This window comes from Gavia stellata, chromosome 6 (genome assembly GCF_030936135.1).
Source record: "Gavia stellata isolate bGavSte3 chromosome 6, bGavSte3.hap2, whole genome shotgun sequence".
Classification (NCBI taxonomy): Eukaryota; Metazoa; Chordata; class Aves; order Gaviiformes; family Gaviidae; genus Gavia; species Gavia stellata.
The window spans coordinates 55,893,500-55,915,038 of record NC_082599.1 but is presented as its reverse complement, the minus strand read 5'-3'; the positions used below and the strand labels follow the sequence as shown (position 1 = coordinate 55,915,038).

Here is a 21,539-nt window from a genome sequence, read left to right as displayed (position 1 = left end):
TTTATGCATTGTATTCCAAAACATTCTTTCTTAATTAAGACTGATCTGGGCGGAGGGGAGAGGGAGTGTACTTTTTATGTTAAAAACTTGTTGCAACAAGTTGAGCTTCAGAGTAGAAAAACGTCTGTCTACATAGTCTGAGAAAAATGTCATTTGCGTTTCCTAGGCCAGATTTTCTCCATTCATTTTAATTTGTTGAAGTGGGAGCAGAAGTTAGACCTTGATACTTACCTTTTACAATGCATGTTGGTCTTGGTGTTTGGGATTTTTCTTTTGCTTTACCTGTGGGTGGTTTTGTTTTGTTTAAACAAACCCAAGTATCTTCATCAGTTCTTGTTCATGGTGTGGGGTTTTTTTGTTTTTAAAGTAATTCAGGGGACCTCTTGGTAGAGTAGAGCTCCCACTTTTTTAAGTACTTGTAGCTGAGTAGTTCAAGTCTTCTACTTGGGACAGTTGTTATTTTAAATGTGATGTGCGTTAGGTGTCTTATTGCTGTAGGGTGCAATTTTGACTTCCAGATTACACCCATTTCTAGGTCCTACAAGTATCTTCTATCCCATTGCATATTTTCAGTCAAAATACGAAAAGTTTGATTTGGAACAGTTTCTTGAATTCATGGAATTTTCCTGTTGCCTTGTCTTATGAATTAAGGATGAACAATCCCCACTTATAGATGCATCAAACCGAATGCCATGGCTCTCCCTTACCAGCATGTAAGATATATAGACTTCTAGGGCTGAATACAACTTAATTTTCATTAACAGTTCAATATGTTTCAAAGCATAGCTGTGTTTTATTTGGCTTTTTAGGTGGCTTGACAGCTTTAGCTGGCTGGTCGGAGATGGCGTTGTCCTTAAAATAATGCACAGTCAATGCATGTCTTTGTAAGCCACCAGTTTGTGAAGCTTTTTAGTGCTGATAAAAGGCGTATGGAAAGAGAGAAGCAGGGAATTAATAGAACAGGTCTCCGTCAGGTGGTAAAAGAGCTTGCATTCACCCGATGCCGAACAGAAAAAAACATCAGGGAGTTAACACATTCTCTTTGGTTATCTTTGATTACTTGACAGGTTGTTTTATATTCTGTCCTCTGGGGAATGGTATACTTGTTTTTAATGCATTCATTTTTTGCTGAGGAACTTTCCTCTTCAGGAAAACTTTAATTGACATCTTAACATAAGGTATTTAGCATTGAAATAAATGTCCCTTGACACCTGTAATTTGATTTTCTTGATACATAAAACCAACAAATAAAACCCCTTAGCCTTGTGGTAGAAACCCTTCCCCTTTTCTCCTTTCCTCCAAAAGGAGCATATGTGCTTGTATAAAGGCAAAACCAAAATGCTCTGTGAAAATTCAGAAAGCTAAATTCCACCTACTTACTTATCGAAGATTTTTTTTTTTTTTTTCCTGAAAAGAAAAAGGCCTTGAAAAACATCCTTGCTTTTTGTTTATACCTCTCCTTAAGTGTAAAGCCAAAGATCTGTGTGGGGGCAGCAGGCAATGGGGAGTTGGCTCACCAAAGCGAGGAGAAGCAGGCTGAAGCATACCACCTCAGGCTGCGGACATCGCGCCTCACATCTCTCTCCCTGTGTCTGGAGGTTGTGTAGTTGGGTAAGCCCCTTCGGGGAGGGGGACGGGAGCTCCTGTGGCTCCTGAGGTCTCTGCACTTTTAGCCTTTACATGGACACAGCGACTTCATAGCTGGTAGCTGGCAGGGGTGGGAGGCAGGCTGCCTGTCTTCCCCACCCGCACCAAGGCAGGGATAGCAGTACGGATGGAGGTAAGGCTATCCTCATCCTGGATCAAGCTTAAGAGAGAAGCTTTGCTTAAGGCCCTCATGCTATGCTCCTTGCCAAAGGGTTGCGGGGTCTGTCTTTGTTTTTTGTTGTTCTGGGAGATGGTGACATAATCTATATTAGCATTTTAAATGTTGGAGTTCTTTAAAAAAATTGTTTGCTATGATAATGTGAGCAGATACAAGGACCCAGAAAGACATTTGGTCACTTCCTCAAACCCCTCTAGTTGCATTACAAACATTGTTGTCTCAGAATATTAGAAAGATATTCTTGATTTCCCACTTGAATTTCATGCTGATTTTGGTTTACAGTGAAACAAAATAAAGAAGCCAAACCACACATACACGCAGGAAGCAAGAACTTGCCCCCTGACCTTAACACTCTGTTTCATCTCATCTCGAAAAAACACTTTAATACCTGCTGAAATTTAGTAATTTTATAGCCAAGCATCTGCCTCAGTAGGATCCTTAATGGAGATGTAGACTACCACCTCCTTAATTTTTTGAGAAATATACAGTTCTTCATAACAATATAAAATGTAGTAAAAAAAATACGCTTTTCAGTTCAAAGACGCACTGCAGAGCATTCTGGAAATGTTCAAGGTGAGCAACAATCTCTTAAAAAAACCAAACAAACAAACAAAAAAACCAACCAACCAAACAACAACAAAAAAAACCCACACAAAAAAAAAAACCAAAACAACCAAACCAAAAAAAAGAGTAGAGAGAGGGAGGGGGAAAAAAAGTGATGTGCTTCAGGGATGCGCGGTGCAGGTCCTCGATTCCCAGCACAGGTGGGTGTTTGGAACTTGGGTGAATTGTTGTGTGATGCTGAGATTTCCCACATCTTAGAAGCTCAGCCTGACCTAAAGCTGACTTAAGAGCAGTGCTCCCTGGGGTAACTGCTTAAATCATTGCCGACTGTTGGAAGCTTAACTCTACGGTGCATGTGTTTATACAGTTGCTTAACTAGGCATGTACTAGAGTCCTTTAAGAGTGGTTTTTCTCTAAATTGTATTATGAACTAATTAACCAATTGTTTGCTTGCTAAAGCACTAGTTTTTAAAGAACTTCCATTAAGCTTGGGATAATATCATTGCCTTCTATTTTGGGCTGGAAAGCTGGGGTTTTTTCCACTCCCTTTTTTTTTTTTAATGAATGAATGCTATCTGTGCCTAGAAACAAGGCAGGTACTGTGGAAGTGTTGACACGATTGCAGTGAGAAGCAATAGGTACCATACTAAATAGAGGTTCTTCCCTGCCACCTCCCCCATATCGCTACAATTAACTATAGCACCATTGTGATGACTTGGCAGATGATGGTAACCCTGAAATAATAATACTGTATATTGTAAATAACAGGGCATTCCTGTCCAGAGCAGACAGTAGAGCTTCAAAGCAAGGGGAAAGACAAATACTGTGCTATTGAAGGCCATAACCTTCTACCTTTTAAAAAAGGGTCTAATCTTAAAAAATAACAGGGTAAAAGCCAACTAAATGAGGGTGGTAAAGCTGAAAACAAGGTGTTCTCTATTTAACTGTTAGAGTGCTGGTCTTTCCCAACACATCAACTAAACGAACGTTATTGCAAAGTCCAAGTATCCATTATATCCAGAGGGTTCAAGAAGCCGAACTAACAAAGAGAGAAGACTGAAGGATATTTCAGTTCCAAAGTCCCGGTATCAGCTACTGCATCTTATGTAAAGATAACTTAAGAGAGCAGGACAACTTGAGGTTTCTTTCTTGGCAGAGGCATTGATGAGACTCCCTATTTCATGTTTTGATTAGCATTGACAACCAGACACAAAGGTTTTTGTAGTAGAATTCCTAGGAGAGTGAATCCTCTGGAGTGATTGAGTCACTCTGCTGAATGTGTGCTAATGAAGGTTTTTTGGGGGGTTCTCTACCCACATGGTAGCGGGGACCCAGCACAATTAAGCAAATGAATTCTGAAGCCAGTATGGGGGTAGGATATTCAGTATCTTAGAGGATTGGGCCTCCTCATTTGCCTAGGACATGCATTTTGTATAATAAGTGTTGATTTGAGTATCCAATCTGAATCATTTTAAGGGCTAGGGAACTGAAAATTTACCCTGTGATTGTCAGCAGTCTCATCTTTATATCTATCTATGTCTATATCTACATAACTTATTTATATATATAGTGGAAATAGATATAAAAACATATTTTTAAAGAGGTCTGTATTTCTTTTGCTGGAGAAGATACACTATAAGAACTAGTTTTCAAATGCAGATGTGTCTGAACACGTTTGACCTGTTTATCCTCCCAGAATTAGCATCTGAGCGTATTGATGCCCATGCTTAAATATTAGATCCTCTTTTCTTTGTCTGTTATAAAAGCAGAGATAACTTTGTCTTACCTGGGGCAAATTTCTCATTATTTAAAAAAAAATTCTAAAATACTATTTTCAGTTTTAGAATCCTGGGCTGGACCCACAGTGTCTCCTGCCTGAGACACGAAACAAGATGATCTAAATTCCTTTCCAGTCCAGCTGGAGCAACGTCATATACAGAGAAAGGATAGCGATTGTGAACAATGCACAAGCAGGAGGAGAAATAGCATTCTTGGGGATCTGCCACTGCTGTTATGGGTAGTGGAACTTGTATGGTAAAGTCAAGTCTGCCAGGGCATGTCTCAGATTTTTATTTTTTTTAATTGTCTGCTTTTTAGTGTCAGCAGATGCACTTTGCTTTGTGAGTAAGTAGATGACCTTTACCTCTGAACCCTATGATATGTACTTCATAATAACTGGTTGGACTACTTTGACAAATTATTAAATTGTCAGGATGCTGTTTGCAGCACAGTCCATTTTTAGAAAGCAGATAGTCAGCTGTTTGGCATTATGTTGGGTAGAAGAGTACCAGACAAGAAAGGCAGATTGCATTGTAAGCTATAAAATGTCAGTCAGTAAATACTCAAAGGTCTGGTTTAAGTGAAGAAAGAGTAAATACTATGGCAATTTCTGTCCATGCATTGGAGAATTTACTATAAGCAGGAAACAAACTGTAGCAGCAAGCAAGCCATAATAATACAGGTCTGCAATTTGCTTGATGCGATGTGTAATACCCAGATGTATCCCATATTACTGAGCAGATGAGACTTTGATAGGTAGTGATGTGCTGTTTGCTTATTAAGCAGATTATTTGGCTTACATTTCTTCATTATTATTTGGATGTGCATTTCTTCTTTATTGCAAAAACCAAAACATTCTCCGTGTGTGGTAACAAACAAATTTGGTTTGTGTAAAGAGAGAATGGATTGTAGTCCTGTGTGCATGTCATCTATAGTTGCGTGTTTTGCAAATGTCTGTGTAGAAAACTTTTTTTTGTTGCCTGAGGTGGCAAGCAGAGAGGATCTAAATACATGAAATATGTGAGAGCTTGTGTCTCTGCCTGCAAAGCTGCAGGACTTGCTTTCCAAGGTGTTAATTCTATAGCTCTTTGTGAATAGGCGACAGCTGGAATCTAGCAGTTGAGTTATTAAAAGTACAGCCTAATAAAGGTCCTATGGCATTTGTTTGTATTTAACATCTCAATTTCTAGCTTCTCTGTCCATGAACTACAGCAGCAGCTCCTGTTTCGAATCTCACCGTTGCCATCACCTACCTCCCATTGCTGCTGTTGTATGCCACTGCCTCCTTGCTTGATTTCCCTCGACTGCACCTCCTGCTCTCCCCTCCATCCACACCCCAGCTCCTTAGACAACACCGTTTTGTGACGATGTTTTCAAAACTCATCTTCAGTTGAAAACTTGAGGCTCACATTATTCTCTGCCTCGTTTGAGCTCATCCAGTCCATTGCTGTTCCAAACAGAAGTGATAATTTTTTATTGTTGCTATATATTTTCCTAGGGATGCACGATTAAACAGTAAGTCTTCATGTGGCATGCTGTTCTGCGTTACTCTCGGATATCTGTTCATCTTGGCTGTGCCTGTAAATGTTGTTTTTATGCTGAAAACAATAAATATCTGTAGTGATCACTTGTAACCATGGCAGGAGCATTTTAGGGTTTTGTGATCTTGCCTGGCTGAGGGGAGAGTTGGTGACACAGATGCCAAAAACGGGAACAAATACCAGAGGCAGGCACATCTTCACACGTAGGCAAACAAAGAGCAGGACAAGGAAAATGCAGGGAATTTTTTCCTAATTTTTATTTTGTGAAATAAAAACTAATCACACAGCGCTGCAGTAGGGAAAGGAAGGGTGGCTCTTCAGTTACAAAATTGAAGCCTCAGTCTTTTTCTTCTGTAAAACTTCTCCAGATCTTTACAGAGAAGGCACTATGTTGAAACAAAACAATGATGCTGTGCGTAGTGCATCAGTAGAAGTGTGTTTCCTTTGAAACCTTTCACTGTGTGAGGATAGACATTTTTTATTTCAGTGTTTTGAAGGTGGTATTTGGTAGTGGGATGAAGTTGAATTGAATTACTTCACCGTATTGGTACTACCAAAGCTGCAATCATTGGCTGCTTTTTTCAGAGGATTGAGAATTCCTGTACATAGTTTAAAGACTGGGATTACATGTAATTAGTGTTAATGCTAATTGCATGGTAGGCTCCATTAAATCCAAACATGAGTCTGTTCTCTTTAGCGGATGCACTCCAAAATAGAGTTTTGAGCTCTTTTTTGGAGGAGGTTAATCTCCTGGTAGTGAAAGATAGAGAAATGTAATCACTAATCCAAGAGAATTATATCAACTTGTCTTTAAAACCAAAAAGTGTCCTGCACCATCCTCTTGTCTCATGCATTTCACTGTGTCTCTTTTTTCTTAATGATCCAGTGGACAAGCAGAAGCAGTTAAGGAGCCTCACAAAATAAGAAGTAGTGAACTAGCAGAAGATTGCAGTGTACTATGAAGCAGTGTGGGTGGGGACGGGACCCTTGAAGTCAAAGGTTATTTTGTTTTAGCTATATTATCATGTCACAGTACATGCAAGAGATGCTGGAAGTGTGTTCTAAGGACTACTATATTGTAACAAAGAATTAGAAAGATTTACCAGAGCAAATCAAAAAGGGGAAAATATAAACTGTATTGCAGAGAATGCAAGAAAGTGATTTTTGTGGCTGCTGTTGAAATATAAGTACTGTGAATGCTGACTGCCAAAATATGGGATTTATGGGAAATAAAGCCCTAAAATATTTTTCCCCTACCAAAAAAGAGAAGGGGGTAGTAGGAGGAACCCCTCCAGAAATGGTGGATTTTTGTTATGTGTCTAGTTTCTCTTGAAGTTTTAGATGGCTTTCTGGTGCGATAAACATGTCAATATGAAGACAGAAAGGAAGACTAAGAAATAAATTAGGCTGCTTATTTTTTGAGTGATGCATTCAGTGGATAGCAGTTCCAAAATGCATAGCAAAGTTCTGGGGTTCAGTAACTCAGTTTCCAGGTGTCATTGCTGTAAGAAATAATAAATAAATCACATCATATATCAATAAAATGCAGATAATTCCACTGAAGATAAATTAGTAAAGTATGTTTTGAGATAAACTTTTTTTGAAGCCACAATGTTGCGCATGTCCTTTGGCCTCAGTGTTGGACCTATTGCACTTGCTGATATGAAACAGGGAATTCTGGGTGCTGCAGTGATTCAGATTCACTTCCCATCTTCATTACAGGCAATATCAGACTGTTGTCTTCTACTGCCTTGGCCTGAGAATTTAATTAAGCATGTCCTTAGAGTTGGGCATAGACTGAAGCAGGATTCTAAATTTTTTTTTTTCTTTTCTCCTCACCAGTTCTTTCTCAGGTCATTTATTTTCTTTGCAGCTTCTTACTCAGGTAGAGAGTAATGCAAAAGCATGATGTTCACGAACCATGAACAGTAACAAAATAGCTGCAAAGTGTCATTCCAAGCTCACTCTGCATCTTGTGTGTAATAAATAAACTTAAATCACAGTGCAGTCACAAGCAGAAAAGATTCAAAGTTCAGTTAATATACTTAACATCAGCGAGTTTTAACCTTTCACATCATCCACATCAGTTTTCACAGCCTTGTCCAGTAAGTTCAGATGAAAATACTAGCTATTTGCTGCTGTCTTTATTGGACTGTATTGAAAGAAGCATCCGAGTGACAGTTCTTTTCCTGTCGAGCCTGTCAAGGAGTTTGTGAACTAGGAAAAAAGTCATTTTCAAGTCTGGATTCAGCACAGTGCTTAGTTTTTAATTACATCCTCAGCTTCTGAGTGGAGCTGATTAGTTTGGGCTGAGGGCTGCTCATGTGTTTCACATCCACCTGCCAGGCTGCTAAGGCACATTCCTCTGTATGGCACTGCCTTATGAGCGTAGATGTTACCCCTGCTTTCAGTGTCATGCCTTGGTTGCTGTAAAATACCATATTCTGTAAGAGTTCTATTGAGTAGCCTTTTTGTAGGTGGGGAAAAAAAAACCCTAGACTGTCTAAAAAGTGGGCCTTCATGTGAGCGATGTGAAGGACACAGACTCATTTTGGGTGGAGTTGAAGTGGCAAGACACGCTTGGGTGAGAAGTTTGATGTCTGCAGCACGCTTAAAGCAAAAGTTTCTGATAGACAATCTGAGATAGTGATTGCTTTAAAGTTTGGGAGAAAATACTTGTCTTTTAGTGCCATCTTGTGGCTTTAGGAGAGAGAGTGTAATTGCCGTTAAAAATCTCTTATTTTGTTAAAAGGTGTTATTTGAAACAGCTAGTGTCTTACAATTTGATGTATTTATGCAAATATAGGCAGGGGGAAACCATGTATAAAGCAGCATGTACAGATGGATCTCAGATAGGAAATATTAGCAAGGTAGGTATTCGATTTAGGTTTTAGCATGGTAAAAGTCCTTGCAGGTGGCAATTTTACGCCCCTTCACGGTCATTGTGCACTTGTGTGAGCTCGGGTTCAGGTTGTGCATGTGTCTGTACGTCGGTGTACTCATGCAAAAGTTGGCAGGACTGGTACATTAGAGTATGATCTTTGTAGATGCTTCAGCTTCTTAGGTATCCCTCCAAGTGCTGCACTTTGCATCACTCAAAGTGATTCCATGTTATAATCCTATTAAATAACTTCCTAAAACCATACAGGAATGGGTAAAAGAGCTGTCATGTGAGCTGTTTGCATGCGGCTGGGTTTTTCTTTGCTGCTGCAAAGCATTTCGTAACATCTCCTATGCGTTTAGATATTCTAAAATACCTTCCCTATTTGCAGAACCCGGGATTCCCAATCACACAAGGTTTACAATCAGCAGCGCTCGCGGTACAGTGCAGTTTGCATGTGTGGAACTAACACACAGCATCTCTAGAGCCCTATGGAAGGCCATGTAGTTCCACATGGGGCCAAGCAAAAGGTCAAAGTCTTGGGGGTCTTCAATAATTTTCTTTGACTAGACCAGGCATATGGGATGCTTTTCCTATCTCCTGTTTTTTGGAGGGAAGAAGGAGCCTATCACCAGATCAGTGGGTAGGTGTGAGGTGGCCTGGTTTCTTTACCAGCTTTCTGAAGTGTTGTCATTCGTGCTGTTCGGCTTAGCTTCTCAAATGCCTTAATTTCTTTATCCTTAAAAGGGAAATAATTATACTTACCATTCTCTGGAGAAACATGATGGAAGGCCTGCTTATTAATATTATTATTAAAGTAACTTGAATTCTGTAGTATAGGAGATTCTCAATGTATATGTACTATACGAAAAGGTTTGTATTTGCTTTTGTTTTGTGATAGGTGTGTATTTTTCATTGCCCTTGATAATGAAGCAAAAAATACCTCCAGGTTTACATACAGCACTGTATCACAGAAATATTTTTTGTTGCACTTGTTCATAGTTGCTGTTGTATGAGAGAGGCTGGATGAATAGATGGAAGCCTTCAGTTTTACATGAAGGGGAAGGAAATATAAGAAATGTAAAATGGAGAGGACACTTAATTGCGTGGGCCAATAATATGGTAAGTATTTGTCAACTCTGTTAAACAAATAATACCGCTGTGTTATACTATTTGAAATGTTTCAATGTTAATTGCCAAAATATTCCACTGAGAAATGGTACCTTTGAAGAATCGAGTGTAAGGGGCATTGAAGGATAATGTTTTAGATCCCTTTTCTTCGTAGACATTTCCTCTGGCGTTTCCTGCTGGTTAGTCAATGTTCTCTGTAGGATTGCCACTTCTGCAGAAATTAAGAAAAGTAGCTCTACATACCACTGTGGGGGTGGTTGCTGTTCCACGCTATTGACTAGCAGAGTTTTAACCAGTGCGATGTATTGAAGCAAACTGTCTGAGAAAGGAATGCCAATGTAACTTTTCTTTATTGAAAAAACCAAAACCTAACACCAAAAAACGAACATCACCAGCCTTACCATCCCCCCCAAAAAACCCCCAAACCTGTCTGGATTTTCTAATTTGTACTGAAGTGGTATTATCATATGCGCTTCTAATGTTGCAGATTATAAAAAATGATGGTTACAATTTCTCGTTCTGGTAGGCCGCTAGAAAAGGCTAGACTTAGGAGAAAATAGGTCCTTTTTCCTCTAAGTGTAATTCATCTTTTAAAGGGAACCATTGCTTTCATGCTGAGTGTTGCATTTCACCTATCACTGTATATCTAATTGATGGGCCAAGGCCTGTGTTTTAAAGCTCAGCAGTGAGGGATATGTTTTTAAGTTTGTATCATGTCTAAATTCCAAAGTCTTATTTTAAAAAGTGGTGGAAGTACTTCTGAAACACTAGCTTTTTTCCTTCTGTTGTTTTTCCTTCCTGAAAGAAAGCATTTATTAAAATATTTTAGTCATTGTTCTTTTATTCCTTTCAAAACCAGTTTGATATGAAATTGTTAGAGGTGGACTTATGTTTATTTACTCCCCTTTAATAACTGCATTAGAATTGAGACTTCAGTGAGTGCTTGATCGTCATAACATTAGCTCTTTTGAAGATTTTCTTCTTTTCAGAGCCGTACAATTAAAATACATATTCTAGGTGAATCTGCTGGGAATAGATAGGACAGTTGAGGAGACCTATCCCTAGAGATGATGTGCCACATCAGAACACAGAATACTAATAAAATGTTGAGAGCCATCTGTCAGAGACAAAAAGCCATGGTCAGGGCCTGTCTTTCAATGAAAAATGAAATGACACTTGCCCTCCAAAAGATTAATATATTTGGTTATTGGCTTTTCCCTTCCCCCTTTACCTTTTAAAAATTTTTTCCATCCTCTAGCAAGGTTTTGTGTTCCTTTTTTTTTTCCTTTCAAAGTCAGAGAAAATCTTCTATAGCCTTGCTTCTTACTGTGTGTGGCTACCTAATTTTTATTTTCTTATGCCTTGGTTGGGTTTTTTTGGCACACTGTATGTGAGCTTCTTAGACATTGGGTATTCTGAGACGGGCTTCAGGTTATTTAGGAAAGGTCTAATTCCGCTTGTCAGATGTGCAGGTAACCCACGTTTGTTGCTGTGCCCTCTTCTTCCTCCATGGCCAAGAGTATAGGTTTTACAAACTGAGACACCTGAACACCAAATCCTTAGAGGCATTAGGCTGCCTAGCTCCTGTTTGAACAGGTTTTAGGCTCCTTCATGTTTGGAAGTTGACTCTCTAAGTCATTTCGGTTCATGATGCAAATGGCATACTTTTAACTATAGAGGATCCTATGCTTTTGGTTTGAAAGGCACTTCAAACGTAAGCTAGTCTATGCCATATAGGATTTGCTGCCTTGTAGAACAACAGAAGGTGTGATATGGGTCACTTTTATCTGAAAATCATCCCTGAAGACAAAGTGGTAAGATTAATAAAAGACAACTTTATTAAAATGCAGTTCAAGCAAGATTGCAGATTTCATCAGATGAGCTTAGAAAACACAAAGCATAAGCTCTTTGGTTATGTTACCCAGAGATCTGGTCTCTATACGTTGCGGATGCTGTGTTTAAGTTGGGGTTTTTTTTTCCTGAAACCTTGATGGCTGTCAGCCTAAGAGATGCCAATAGAAGCGTGTTCCATGCTCACAAAAAAACCCACCAGCCCACCCCTGTACCACTTAGTGCTCCTTGTGATTTAAAAAAAAAAAAAGGGCAAAACTTGGCTTAGACCATGACCCCCACGTTTAGACTCTTTGACTTGAGAACAGTTGAATCTGTACAGCTGGGGACATAGAAACTCGCAGTAGGGAGGGAACAGAAACAGGCAAGGGAATCTTTTTAAATCAGTTTTGTCACTAGAAGAATCCTAACATGGAATGGCATCCTGGACGCTGACCTTTCCAGGTCCCTTCTGTCCCCTTTTCTGTGATCATGAGAGTTGATTTTTCTGCTCACTGATCTTAAAGGAAATATCTACTAAAATGCTTTGTTTTATTTTGGAGACTTTTGTTTTTAAATCACTAAGAACAAGTCATTACTTAACATGAAATTAATCTCCATTTTGCTATTGGAAAGGTTATAGCTCACCTTTTCTAAATGGCATGGAAAAATCTGATTAATGGCTCTTCTTTTTTTTTTTTCTTTCTCTCAAATGACTTTAATCTTCCTTTCTTTAAAGTTCGTGTTCCGTTAGTTTAGGAGGCTTCCTGAGGAGGCAGTGAAAAAATCTCAGCATACAAAATGAAGCATCATTTAAACATGCTTGTTTTTCTATTTTAATGTAAGAGTAGAAATGCATTTCTGGAGAAGTACTGATTGGCCTCATTTATCTTAATGAGCTGTTGCATCACATATTTTCTTTTTCCAAGGTGGAAATTTCTGCTTCTTTACAGGGGCTGTTCTGGAAGAGCTGGGATTTTTTCATTTCTCCAGTAGTAGCACCAGCCCAACAAGCTGAACTTGCTCGTGACTGGAGTTGTTGATCTGTCACTCATTCGCTTATTGTATCTTTTCATTTGGCATGTGAATTTAAAATATCTAACTTACTCTAATCCCTTCGTTCCTTCTGTCACCTCCGGAGTTAGGTGGGTCTTTGTATCAACAGCTTTTTCTGTTGGCATGCTTAGATCTACCCTGAAACTTATGCCATAAACTGCTATGACTGCCTTAGCATACAAAATAATATGGAATGTGGTGAGTGGGAGTTTGTCATACTGAATAAAGTTCTCTTGTGTTTAAACTTTCAGGGCGTGAAGATACTTGACATGATCTCCAAGCAAAGAATTACCAATGTGCCTCGAGATGACATAAGTCTTCGCCCAGATATGTATCCCTGCAGCCTTTGCTGGAAGGATAATTTAACGCTGATTATTGGCTGGGGAAATTCAGTAAAGGTGCAATTACCTGTCTTTGTAATAAATGCTTGCTGTTATCACAGGCAAACAGAGGATTATTTCTGAAAAGCAAAGACAATCGAAAAAAATAGAATTTGGTTTGACTACAGTGTGCAGAACTCCTGCTGCCATAGAAATGTCATTGAACTGACCCTCATGAGGAGGAGGAGTGATAGACACCCAGCGGTCAGGCAGATCTCTGTGTGTGAGCACGCAGCGAATGTAATCCGCAGGGACACGTCTCTCCTCTGTGCCTTGGAGAGATTTCCTCTTCTGAAAGCTTTTAGTGGGCTGTTGAATTCATTTCTTTTGATTAGCATTAAGGAAGAACAACTTACCATGAGGTTTTTTTGGAGGAGATAGTTTTGGGGGCTGAGGAGGTTGTGACTGCTAAAACAGCCACATGATTTCGGTCAACCATGGGAAAAAAAAGGGGTGGGGGGAAAGGCTGCTTGGGATTTTGTTCTGCTTTCAGCAGGGAACTGGCGTTTCGAACTTGTGCGCTGCAGACTAGGATTTGCTCAGACCAGCACCTGACACGAGTTTTTACAAGCCTGTTAGCGGTTGTCTAATAACAGACTGCTACATCACTGCACAGTGGGAAATTAAAAGCGCTTGGTAGGAGTAGATGGAAAGGGAGGGTAAAGTGAGGTAGATGAAGCGTAAAAGGCTTTTGGAGCATTAAACTTAAAGTTTTACCAACAAGGAGGTTTGTCATAAGTTTGGCATCTGTCTTCCTCCTTGTACTGTGCATGCTTCACAACACTTGGGTATTTGCATTTCTTTATATGTACATATTCTCCTCCTGTTACTGGGAGTTGCAATAGCATGTTCTTCCTGAAATTGTAAGGTAATGAGATGCAAAGTGTGAGAAGATACCAAAACCAAGCTCATATATATGCTACTATGAAGAAATCATAGTGGGCCGATGTTTTCAGGTTTCTATCTTATGGTCCATCTTCCTTCTCCTCTCCCAGCATATTTATAAGGCTGTGGACTACAGTTACAACTTTCCTGTCTGGTTTCTTCTTCAGTGATGCATCGTCACTGTTTTACAGCCTGTGTTTTTTGAAATACGTGTCCGAGAATGCCTCAATGAGAAAAGGAGTTTCTCGGAAAAGTTAGTATAGTTTGTTCATCATAATGATCTGAATCTCTGATTCCTAGATTTGTTCAGTGAAAGAACGGCATGCCAGTGAAATGCGTGACCTTCCAAACCGCTATGTGGAAATAGGTACGATTGTACAAATGCACTCTTTTTCAAAATTATGTAAGATTTAAAGGTCTGTTTTCACATTCTAGCCTGAAAAAGCTGTTACAGTTCAGAGGCAACATGTAGTCGCAACATAAATGTTTCCTCATTTTTAGTTGATGAGGTTGTCATGATGTCCTCCTGCATAGTTTTGTTGGGTTTTTTTATTCGCAGACAGTCTTAAATTCTGTGATCATCTAAAATCAGAGATCTTTGTGTGAACAGTGGATGTCTTAACTTTTCCTTCACGCAGATTCCTACAGAGAACTTTGTTTTTCATCTTGGTTAAATGATGATCAGTGTAGTAGTAAGGAGAAAACAGATGCTACTTTATTCGTTTGTGTTGTTTGACTACGTGGCTCGTAACTTTTTCTTTTTTTTTAACATCTCTTTCCTTTGGTATAGTACTAAAAAATTGATTTGAATTTCTTTTTGTTGCCTTTTTTGCTTCTGTGTTTTATGTTCTCCTTTGCTTTCTTATTTGTCTAGTTCAAGTGATGTGAATAAATTTCATTATTGCTGATGAATGTAAAAGGTCTTGATAAAATGTGTGTATTAGGGAAAGCCTAAAGTGGAATTCAAAGGAAATTTGCAGGGGAGGAGGGGGATGTAAACAAAAAGTCACAACTGTCCCCAGAAGCTTATTCTGGGGAAAGGAAATCTCTATGAAGAGGTAGTGCTGGGAAGATAAACAGACCCTCTGGGACTCTGCAGGCTGCAGTGGACAACAGTTTGTAAACTTTGGTGCTTCCTTGTCTTGACCGTAATGATGTGAGATGGTAGACAAGAGTGTTCAAGCAAGATCCTGACTCATATCAGATCAGAATGGTGCGTGGCATAGGTGTATACTCTGCCTTCTGATTTCAGGAAAGAACTATTTTAAAATAGCTTCTGCAAATCAACTAGGAGACTTGTTAAACTCTGTAGGAGCTCTGGATACTGAGAGACAGTGGCATGCCTGATGGTTAACTGAGACCTGAAAGCTATTTGTTGTTTAAGGTTATATAGTCCCAACAGAATAATTACCTGTGAAATTCTAGGATATTTGAGAGAACTTTGTCAAGGAGAAGTTCAGTCTTGAGTTTTAGTGTCAGATCTTTATATAATCTTTTCTGTACCTCTAAGTAGCTTTTAAAAAAAATATTAAATGGGATTGTTTACATAATGACAAGTGAACAGAGGCAACTTCTACTTCAGCTATTATGTGTCCGTGTGGAGGGAGCTAGTCTTACGTGACTGTCTGTTGGAACTTCATTTAAAAATATATATATATATAAATAAATAAAAAGCTGTCATCAGACTATTTAGGTGCAGACCTGAAGGTTAGAGATTTTTGTGGAAGTAACTTTATTCATCTGACAATTTGTAGCCTAAAATCTTCTCTGTATGCTCGAGGACTGGCATTTTATCTCACTTAACCTGTTAACAATGTGCTTGAGATTTTTCTTTCTGGTTTCAGGTCACAGCACTGAAACAGCTCTGCCAAATGCTGTCAGCAGCAGTCATTGGAACGTGGGTATTAGATTGGGAGGGAAAAGAGGGGAGACATTATTTGTTCAAGTCTCAATATAAATTACAATAGCTTTTGATGTAATCATATAGAAGGTCTTCTTGAGAGCTGTGTGTCATGCCATAGCATCTATTTAAATTTTATTTCAACTTTACTTTTCAAAGGCATAGCTGGAAGGTCTGATATTATTAGTAGGCAGACCAGCAGTCGGTATGGCTTTCTTTGCAAGACCATTAATATCCTAAGTGGATGCATAGGCAAATACACTTTCATAATGTAAAGAATTTACACAAGGCAAGAATATCCTTCAGTGGCAGGGTAGCTGAATATCCTTGTGATGTTTTGGCTCATAACATCTTGGCATCATGCTTATGAAAAATGAAACTTTTGTCATGTTTAATGGGATTTTTGTGGTTGGTTTTTTCTTCCTGCTCTTACAATTTTGCAAAACCAGAGGTGAAGTAGGAGACTTCATACTCTGTTCTCTGCTCATCAGGGTAATACCTATGGAGCCTATGACAATATATTTTTTTCTCATATCTCAACAGTTTCAAATTTATACTCTTTTAGAACCATTCTGAGGGTCTCAAAGTTCCACAATAATATCATAGTAAACCATGATGGCATCAGTAGATCATAAATGTTTCTTCAGTGGTTTACAGCCCAGTGAATAAGGAAACAGGTACATAGGATCCTGTGTAACAAGGTCCTCCTCATCTTGGTTCTGTCTTGACACATAGCCATCTGTACTCTGAGACAGGAAATAAATACGGTATCTACTGTGATGCTAAACCAAATGGCACATAATATGGGAAAGTAGCACCACTGAGCTGTACTAGCTGTTTTATTTTAAAGAAGATAATGCCGTGATTAAATGTAAGAGAAATTAGATAAATTATACAGGTCTCATGCACTGAGATCTGTGTGGCATAGCTAATTTTATTTACTTCTTTCAGTGTATTAATGGTGCTTTTCTTCAGTAATCTTTTCCATTGTCTCTGGTTATATGTTACGGTTCATTGCCTACATGGGTCTTCATTCAGTGTCGACAATAAACTCTAGTGAAATGTTTCTATTTAGGTTTAAATGTATGTTAGCTGAGCAGATCCTATCAGTTTAGCTCTGTCAGCTATGGCTGTGAAGTAGTGTATTGATTAGAAAGTATTGGTATTGAATTACAGGCTTAACGTGGACTAAATGCTGTTGTGATCCTTCTTAAAGAGCGCTTGACCTCTGTGCTCACTCCTGATGCGTGTACAAAAGCTGTAATGCTGGACAACTTCTGGTCTGAACAGGGAACCCTTCCTCAACTGCAGCCTGCGAGAAGGATGGTTGCTGAAGAACTAATTAGCGCTTTGCAGTTAATACAATGCTTTTTCAAAGTGAAACAGGGCATCTAGTCTTCAATGGCCTTGTCAAGTAGCTTGGGATTTTATATACTTTTCTAGAGAAGTACTTTATCTCTGCCTCAGTTACTCCAGTTGTTAATGATAGTGGAAAATAGAGATTAACAGTGGAAGTCAGTACAAGACTTGAAGTCGGCTAGATTTCCTATTCCATTCATTTTAGCTCAAATTTTAACTGAGGAATCTCAGCTTAATTCCAGGTGCCAGCAGTCAGCAATGCCTCATGAGCACTTGTCTCCCTTCTGCATTCCTCATATTCCCCACAAAGCAGAATTCTGATTTAAAAATTACACGTTTTGTGGATATGCTTGTAACAACACATCTGTGTTTTGTGAGGGAATAGCTGTATAACTGCACGGCAAGTTACCACCAAGCATTGAGACTGCACGTTTTTATCTGAAAACATGGGAATATTTATTTTTTTGTTTGTAAAGCGAGATACTGGGATCCACCATACCAGCATTTTTCTCTTTATATGGGTGGAACTTAAAGCTTAATTAATGAATGTTATGAGCAAGAAATTAACTGTGACTAAATGCTGTCAACTTTATATGCTGATTTATGCAAACCTGTCATTGGAGCAAGTCTGCTACACTCTGAGAAGCAAACTGCCAAAAAAAAAAAAGAAGAAAAAGCCCAACCCGTTTATAAAGCTGATTCCACTTAGACTTTTGCTCATCCTGTTTTGCCACCAGCCAAACCAATCATTTATAAATTTCTTGATAAAATTAGTCAAGATTATCAGACTCCTGAGTATTTTCCCTGTTGGTTAACAAAGTTTTCTCAGTTCAGCGTGTAATGGAAAAAAAGTTTTTCAGAAAATCAACTTTGAAGCTTTGAAACTTTCCTGAAGCTCCTGACTTTCTAGTTGTCATCAAGGATTCCACGGGATTTCCTTAAAGGTTGTGTGTGTCTGACGTAGCTAGAGTTGTACAGGCAATGGCCATATTTCTAAAGGTGATTTTTATTGCTGTGTGAGATGGAATAGTGGTGAGATGATTTCAGCACGACGGTAGCACTTCTGTTTCACGCAACCTGACTGCAGGTAAAACAGCAAATTGTAACACTGCTTATAGTAGACAAAACGTTTTTCTAATTTAATTGAAAGAGGAGACCTCACCAGAGGGATGATTACTGGCATGATGAGGTAGTGGGCTTTTTTCCTGACATTTCTGATTAGTGTGATACTGTAATTGAGAGAAATTGTTTTGTTTTAGTAGCGAAATTCTTGCTTGTTTCCATTCTGTGCTGGTAGTAAGTAGTAAGGCAAGAGCTTTCAGTGACAGAGGCTTTACAGAGTTTTGATTTTAAGCCTAGGTGGGTGTTTTTGTTCAGTGATCATGTTCAATTAACAGTATCATTTTCATTGCCCTGCTTTGCTTTAATGAAAAGGCTCATCCTCTTTGCCGTGTGGCATTCCAAGTTATATATGGCATGATTGATTAGTGGTTGCTACTTTTCTCTAAAACTTTTCTGGACCTTCAACATTTGAGCAAAAATAAATTGGGATATGACTTTTCCAACTGTTTTGATTATAAATAAATGCTAGAGGGTGTGAATTCCAAGTCTGGAAGCATCAGTTTTTGCTAATCATTGACGTATAGGACCCACCATCGATTTTAGTCTTACCCTACTGCTCTTCCCACTGAAAGTCGAGGGAAAGGATAGTCCATTAAAATGCCAAAATACGTACATGATTAGATAAATAGTTGCTTGATTTCACATATAGTAGTACAGGTAGAAAATTTGCAGGGAGTTCTAAGGATATTCAAGCACAAATAAAGGACCTTTGTATAGGTTACTTCACTGTTCCTCCCCAGAAATTTACGGTTCCTTTTGAGTCACAGTTGACATCTCTTTAACTGGGTACGTCCTGAGCTTTCTGCTCAGGATTCTACTCAGAGGTAGGTCTGCCCTGGAAATTTGAACATATGAAGGCTGTTGCAGAGTCTTATGGGAGATAGAAACCATTTGTAAGGAAATACTTAAATGCTGGGGCAGGTGTTAGTATACGAAGATTTTCAGAGAAGATGAATGTTAAAAAAAATGAGATTTGTATTTTCTTCAAGGATTGTGTTGGATAGTACACCTAAAAGTAGGTATATTCTTTTATTTCAATGAAAATATACCATGTATATATGTTTATGCTTTGTGATTTGCTTCTATTAATCTAAAGACAGCTTAAGTGATATTCATATGGGACCTTTTCTGGTCCTCTAGCTGGAACTGAATGCACATACTGTGGAAAAAAGAAATAAAAATCTTTTTATATTTTATATCAAATGCAACTGCATGAACATGATCATAGCTAATCAAAACATGCCATTTTGTATACTATTTTGTTTTGCATAAATAATCTAGCTGAGTAAAAGCACTGGTGGTGGAGATACCATCTTCAGAACACTTAAGGGTATGCTGTACTGTGGCCTACAGCAATGACTGCAAATTTTGCGGATGTGCCTGAAGTAGCTGGTTAAAAGGTAATTTGGGAATGCGTAGTGGCATCACCCCAGCAGCTAACAGTGCACCAGAGCTCCAGGTAAGCTGGGCCAGTTCATGGTGCTTTGTGGCTCTGCTGCTGTTGATATACGAGTAGGCTACCTAAAAATTAGCTTGTGTGTTGGCTTTTCCATTTCTTTCATATATCATGTGGAATTAAAAAAAGAACAAAAAATCCTTCTTTTTCTCCACACACTAAGTTTCATGTTACTTCTCTGCATGCTAGTTCAGCTTCCTGCTTACTTCCCCCAAAGACAATGTTGAAACCTTGGCCCCATTGAAATCAATGGCCAAACCCTCTGACTGTAACCAGAATTTCACTCTATAAATCTGCAGTGGAAAATCAGGGGCTGCTTTTTGAGTTTTGATTAAAGGAGATAGACTACTTTTAGTTTCAGTCCACTGCATGCGTATGGATCTTTAAATTCCAGAGAAAGTTGCTTTATAGAATTTGAGTAAATAATGTAGCATATATTGTTTTATTTCTGTAGTGGTGTATTTCATACATTACATTTAATGAAGAGCAAAAAAAAAAAACCAAAACAGGTTTCTTCTTTTTTCTTCCTGGTAATTTGTTTGACAGCTGTACATAGATGCTGAACATAGAGTAGATCCCCTGTCAGCATACCTTCCATCTTCTCTTATGATGGGCATAAACACGTATGACACGTGGCCATACCTCAGTCATTGTCACTTACTTCAATACTACGTTTGTTTTAATTGTTTTGGATCCTTTTCAAATTAACAGCATTTCTACAATGCCTCTTAGAATGTTGGCTTTTTTCCCCCCTTCATCACAACAAAGTGTCCAGAGAGTAAGTCAAATTAACCTATTAGTGTTCTGTGCAGCTATGACTTCTATAATGTTTTTCAGTAAAACTTTTTTGATTAGCTGCATCAAAGGTTTTTATCAGGTCAAGAAGCACTGTCTATGCCAGCTATTCTTTGTTCAAGGCTGTAGCAGCAGAGCTAGAGCATTGTGTTTCAACAAGGCCTCTTGAGGAGGATGAGCTGAGAGAAAGCTGAAAGTGAAACCAAGGAAACTAAACTCTATTTAAAAACAAAACTTGAAGTGATGATTTTTATTTGTTTGTTTATTTTTGTCTCACAGAACAGTACTACTGCTTGATCCTAAATACACCATTACATGGACGTTGCAAACATTTTCACTGGCAAAGGGACTAACGTTCCAGTGAAACTCAAAGGAACTCACATTTTTAAAATTGTCCCCATAATCTTTATAAAGGTACCATTCCACCATGCTGTTTTCCTCTCCAAATTCAAACCACAATATTTTATATGCCTTTAATAGCCTTCTCTTGTCACTTTTTAAAGCTGAAACGAAAGTTTCTTTGCTTGTCCTTCTAGCCAGCATTACAGATTTTACTTTGTTTTTTCTTCTCCATGTTTTCCCTCCTGCCTTCCATATTCTTTTAAAATGCCAAATACTAAATTGTAAACTGGGAATAAGATACATTAGGTAGACGTTTCTGACATTGCTTCTTTAAAATCATCACTCAGAGCAACATGTGACACAGTCGAAGTAATCTCATCAGTCTTGCAGGCTAGAAGAAAATAATTATGTACAGGATTACAAATGTGAACCTATTCTCTCCTAGAATAGATTCAGTGCTTTACCCTTGTGCCGTACTTTGGTCCCCCAGTGATGTCAAAGTGTCAACAGTCATTAAGAGAAAAACATTATTTGCTTATTCATTGAGAGACAGGTGTCAAATCTGTTCTTTATTTGACAGTATTTTTTTCTCCTTTAGCAGGAAGATGATTATTTCTGCTGTTCCTTCTTATTACCTTAGCTAAAGAAAATTAACTTTATTTTTAGTGTCATTATACTGCATTTTCTTTGCTT

At 38.5% G+C, this 21,539-nt stretch overlaps 1 protein-coding gene across 1 annotated transcript in view; it reads left to right on the top strand.

Annotated features, from left to right (window-relative positions):
* VPS41 (VPS41 subunit of HOPS complex) overlaps nt 1–21,539 on the top strand; it is a 111,248-nt gene that overhangs the window by 50,104 nt on the left and 39,605 nt on the right. The window contains exons 8-10 of the mRNA XM_059818489.1: nt 9,593–9,712; nt 12,859–13,005; nt 14,173–14,239. Coding sequence (XP_059674472.1) covers nt 9,593–9,712; nt 12,859–13,005; nt 14,173–14,239 — 334 coding nt within the window. The remainder of the gene's footprint in view (nt 1–9,592; nt 9,713–12,858; nt 13,006–14,172; nt 14,240–21,539) is intronic.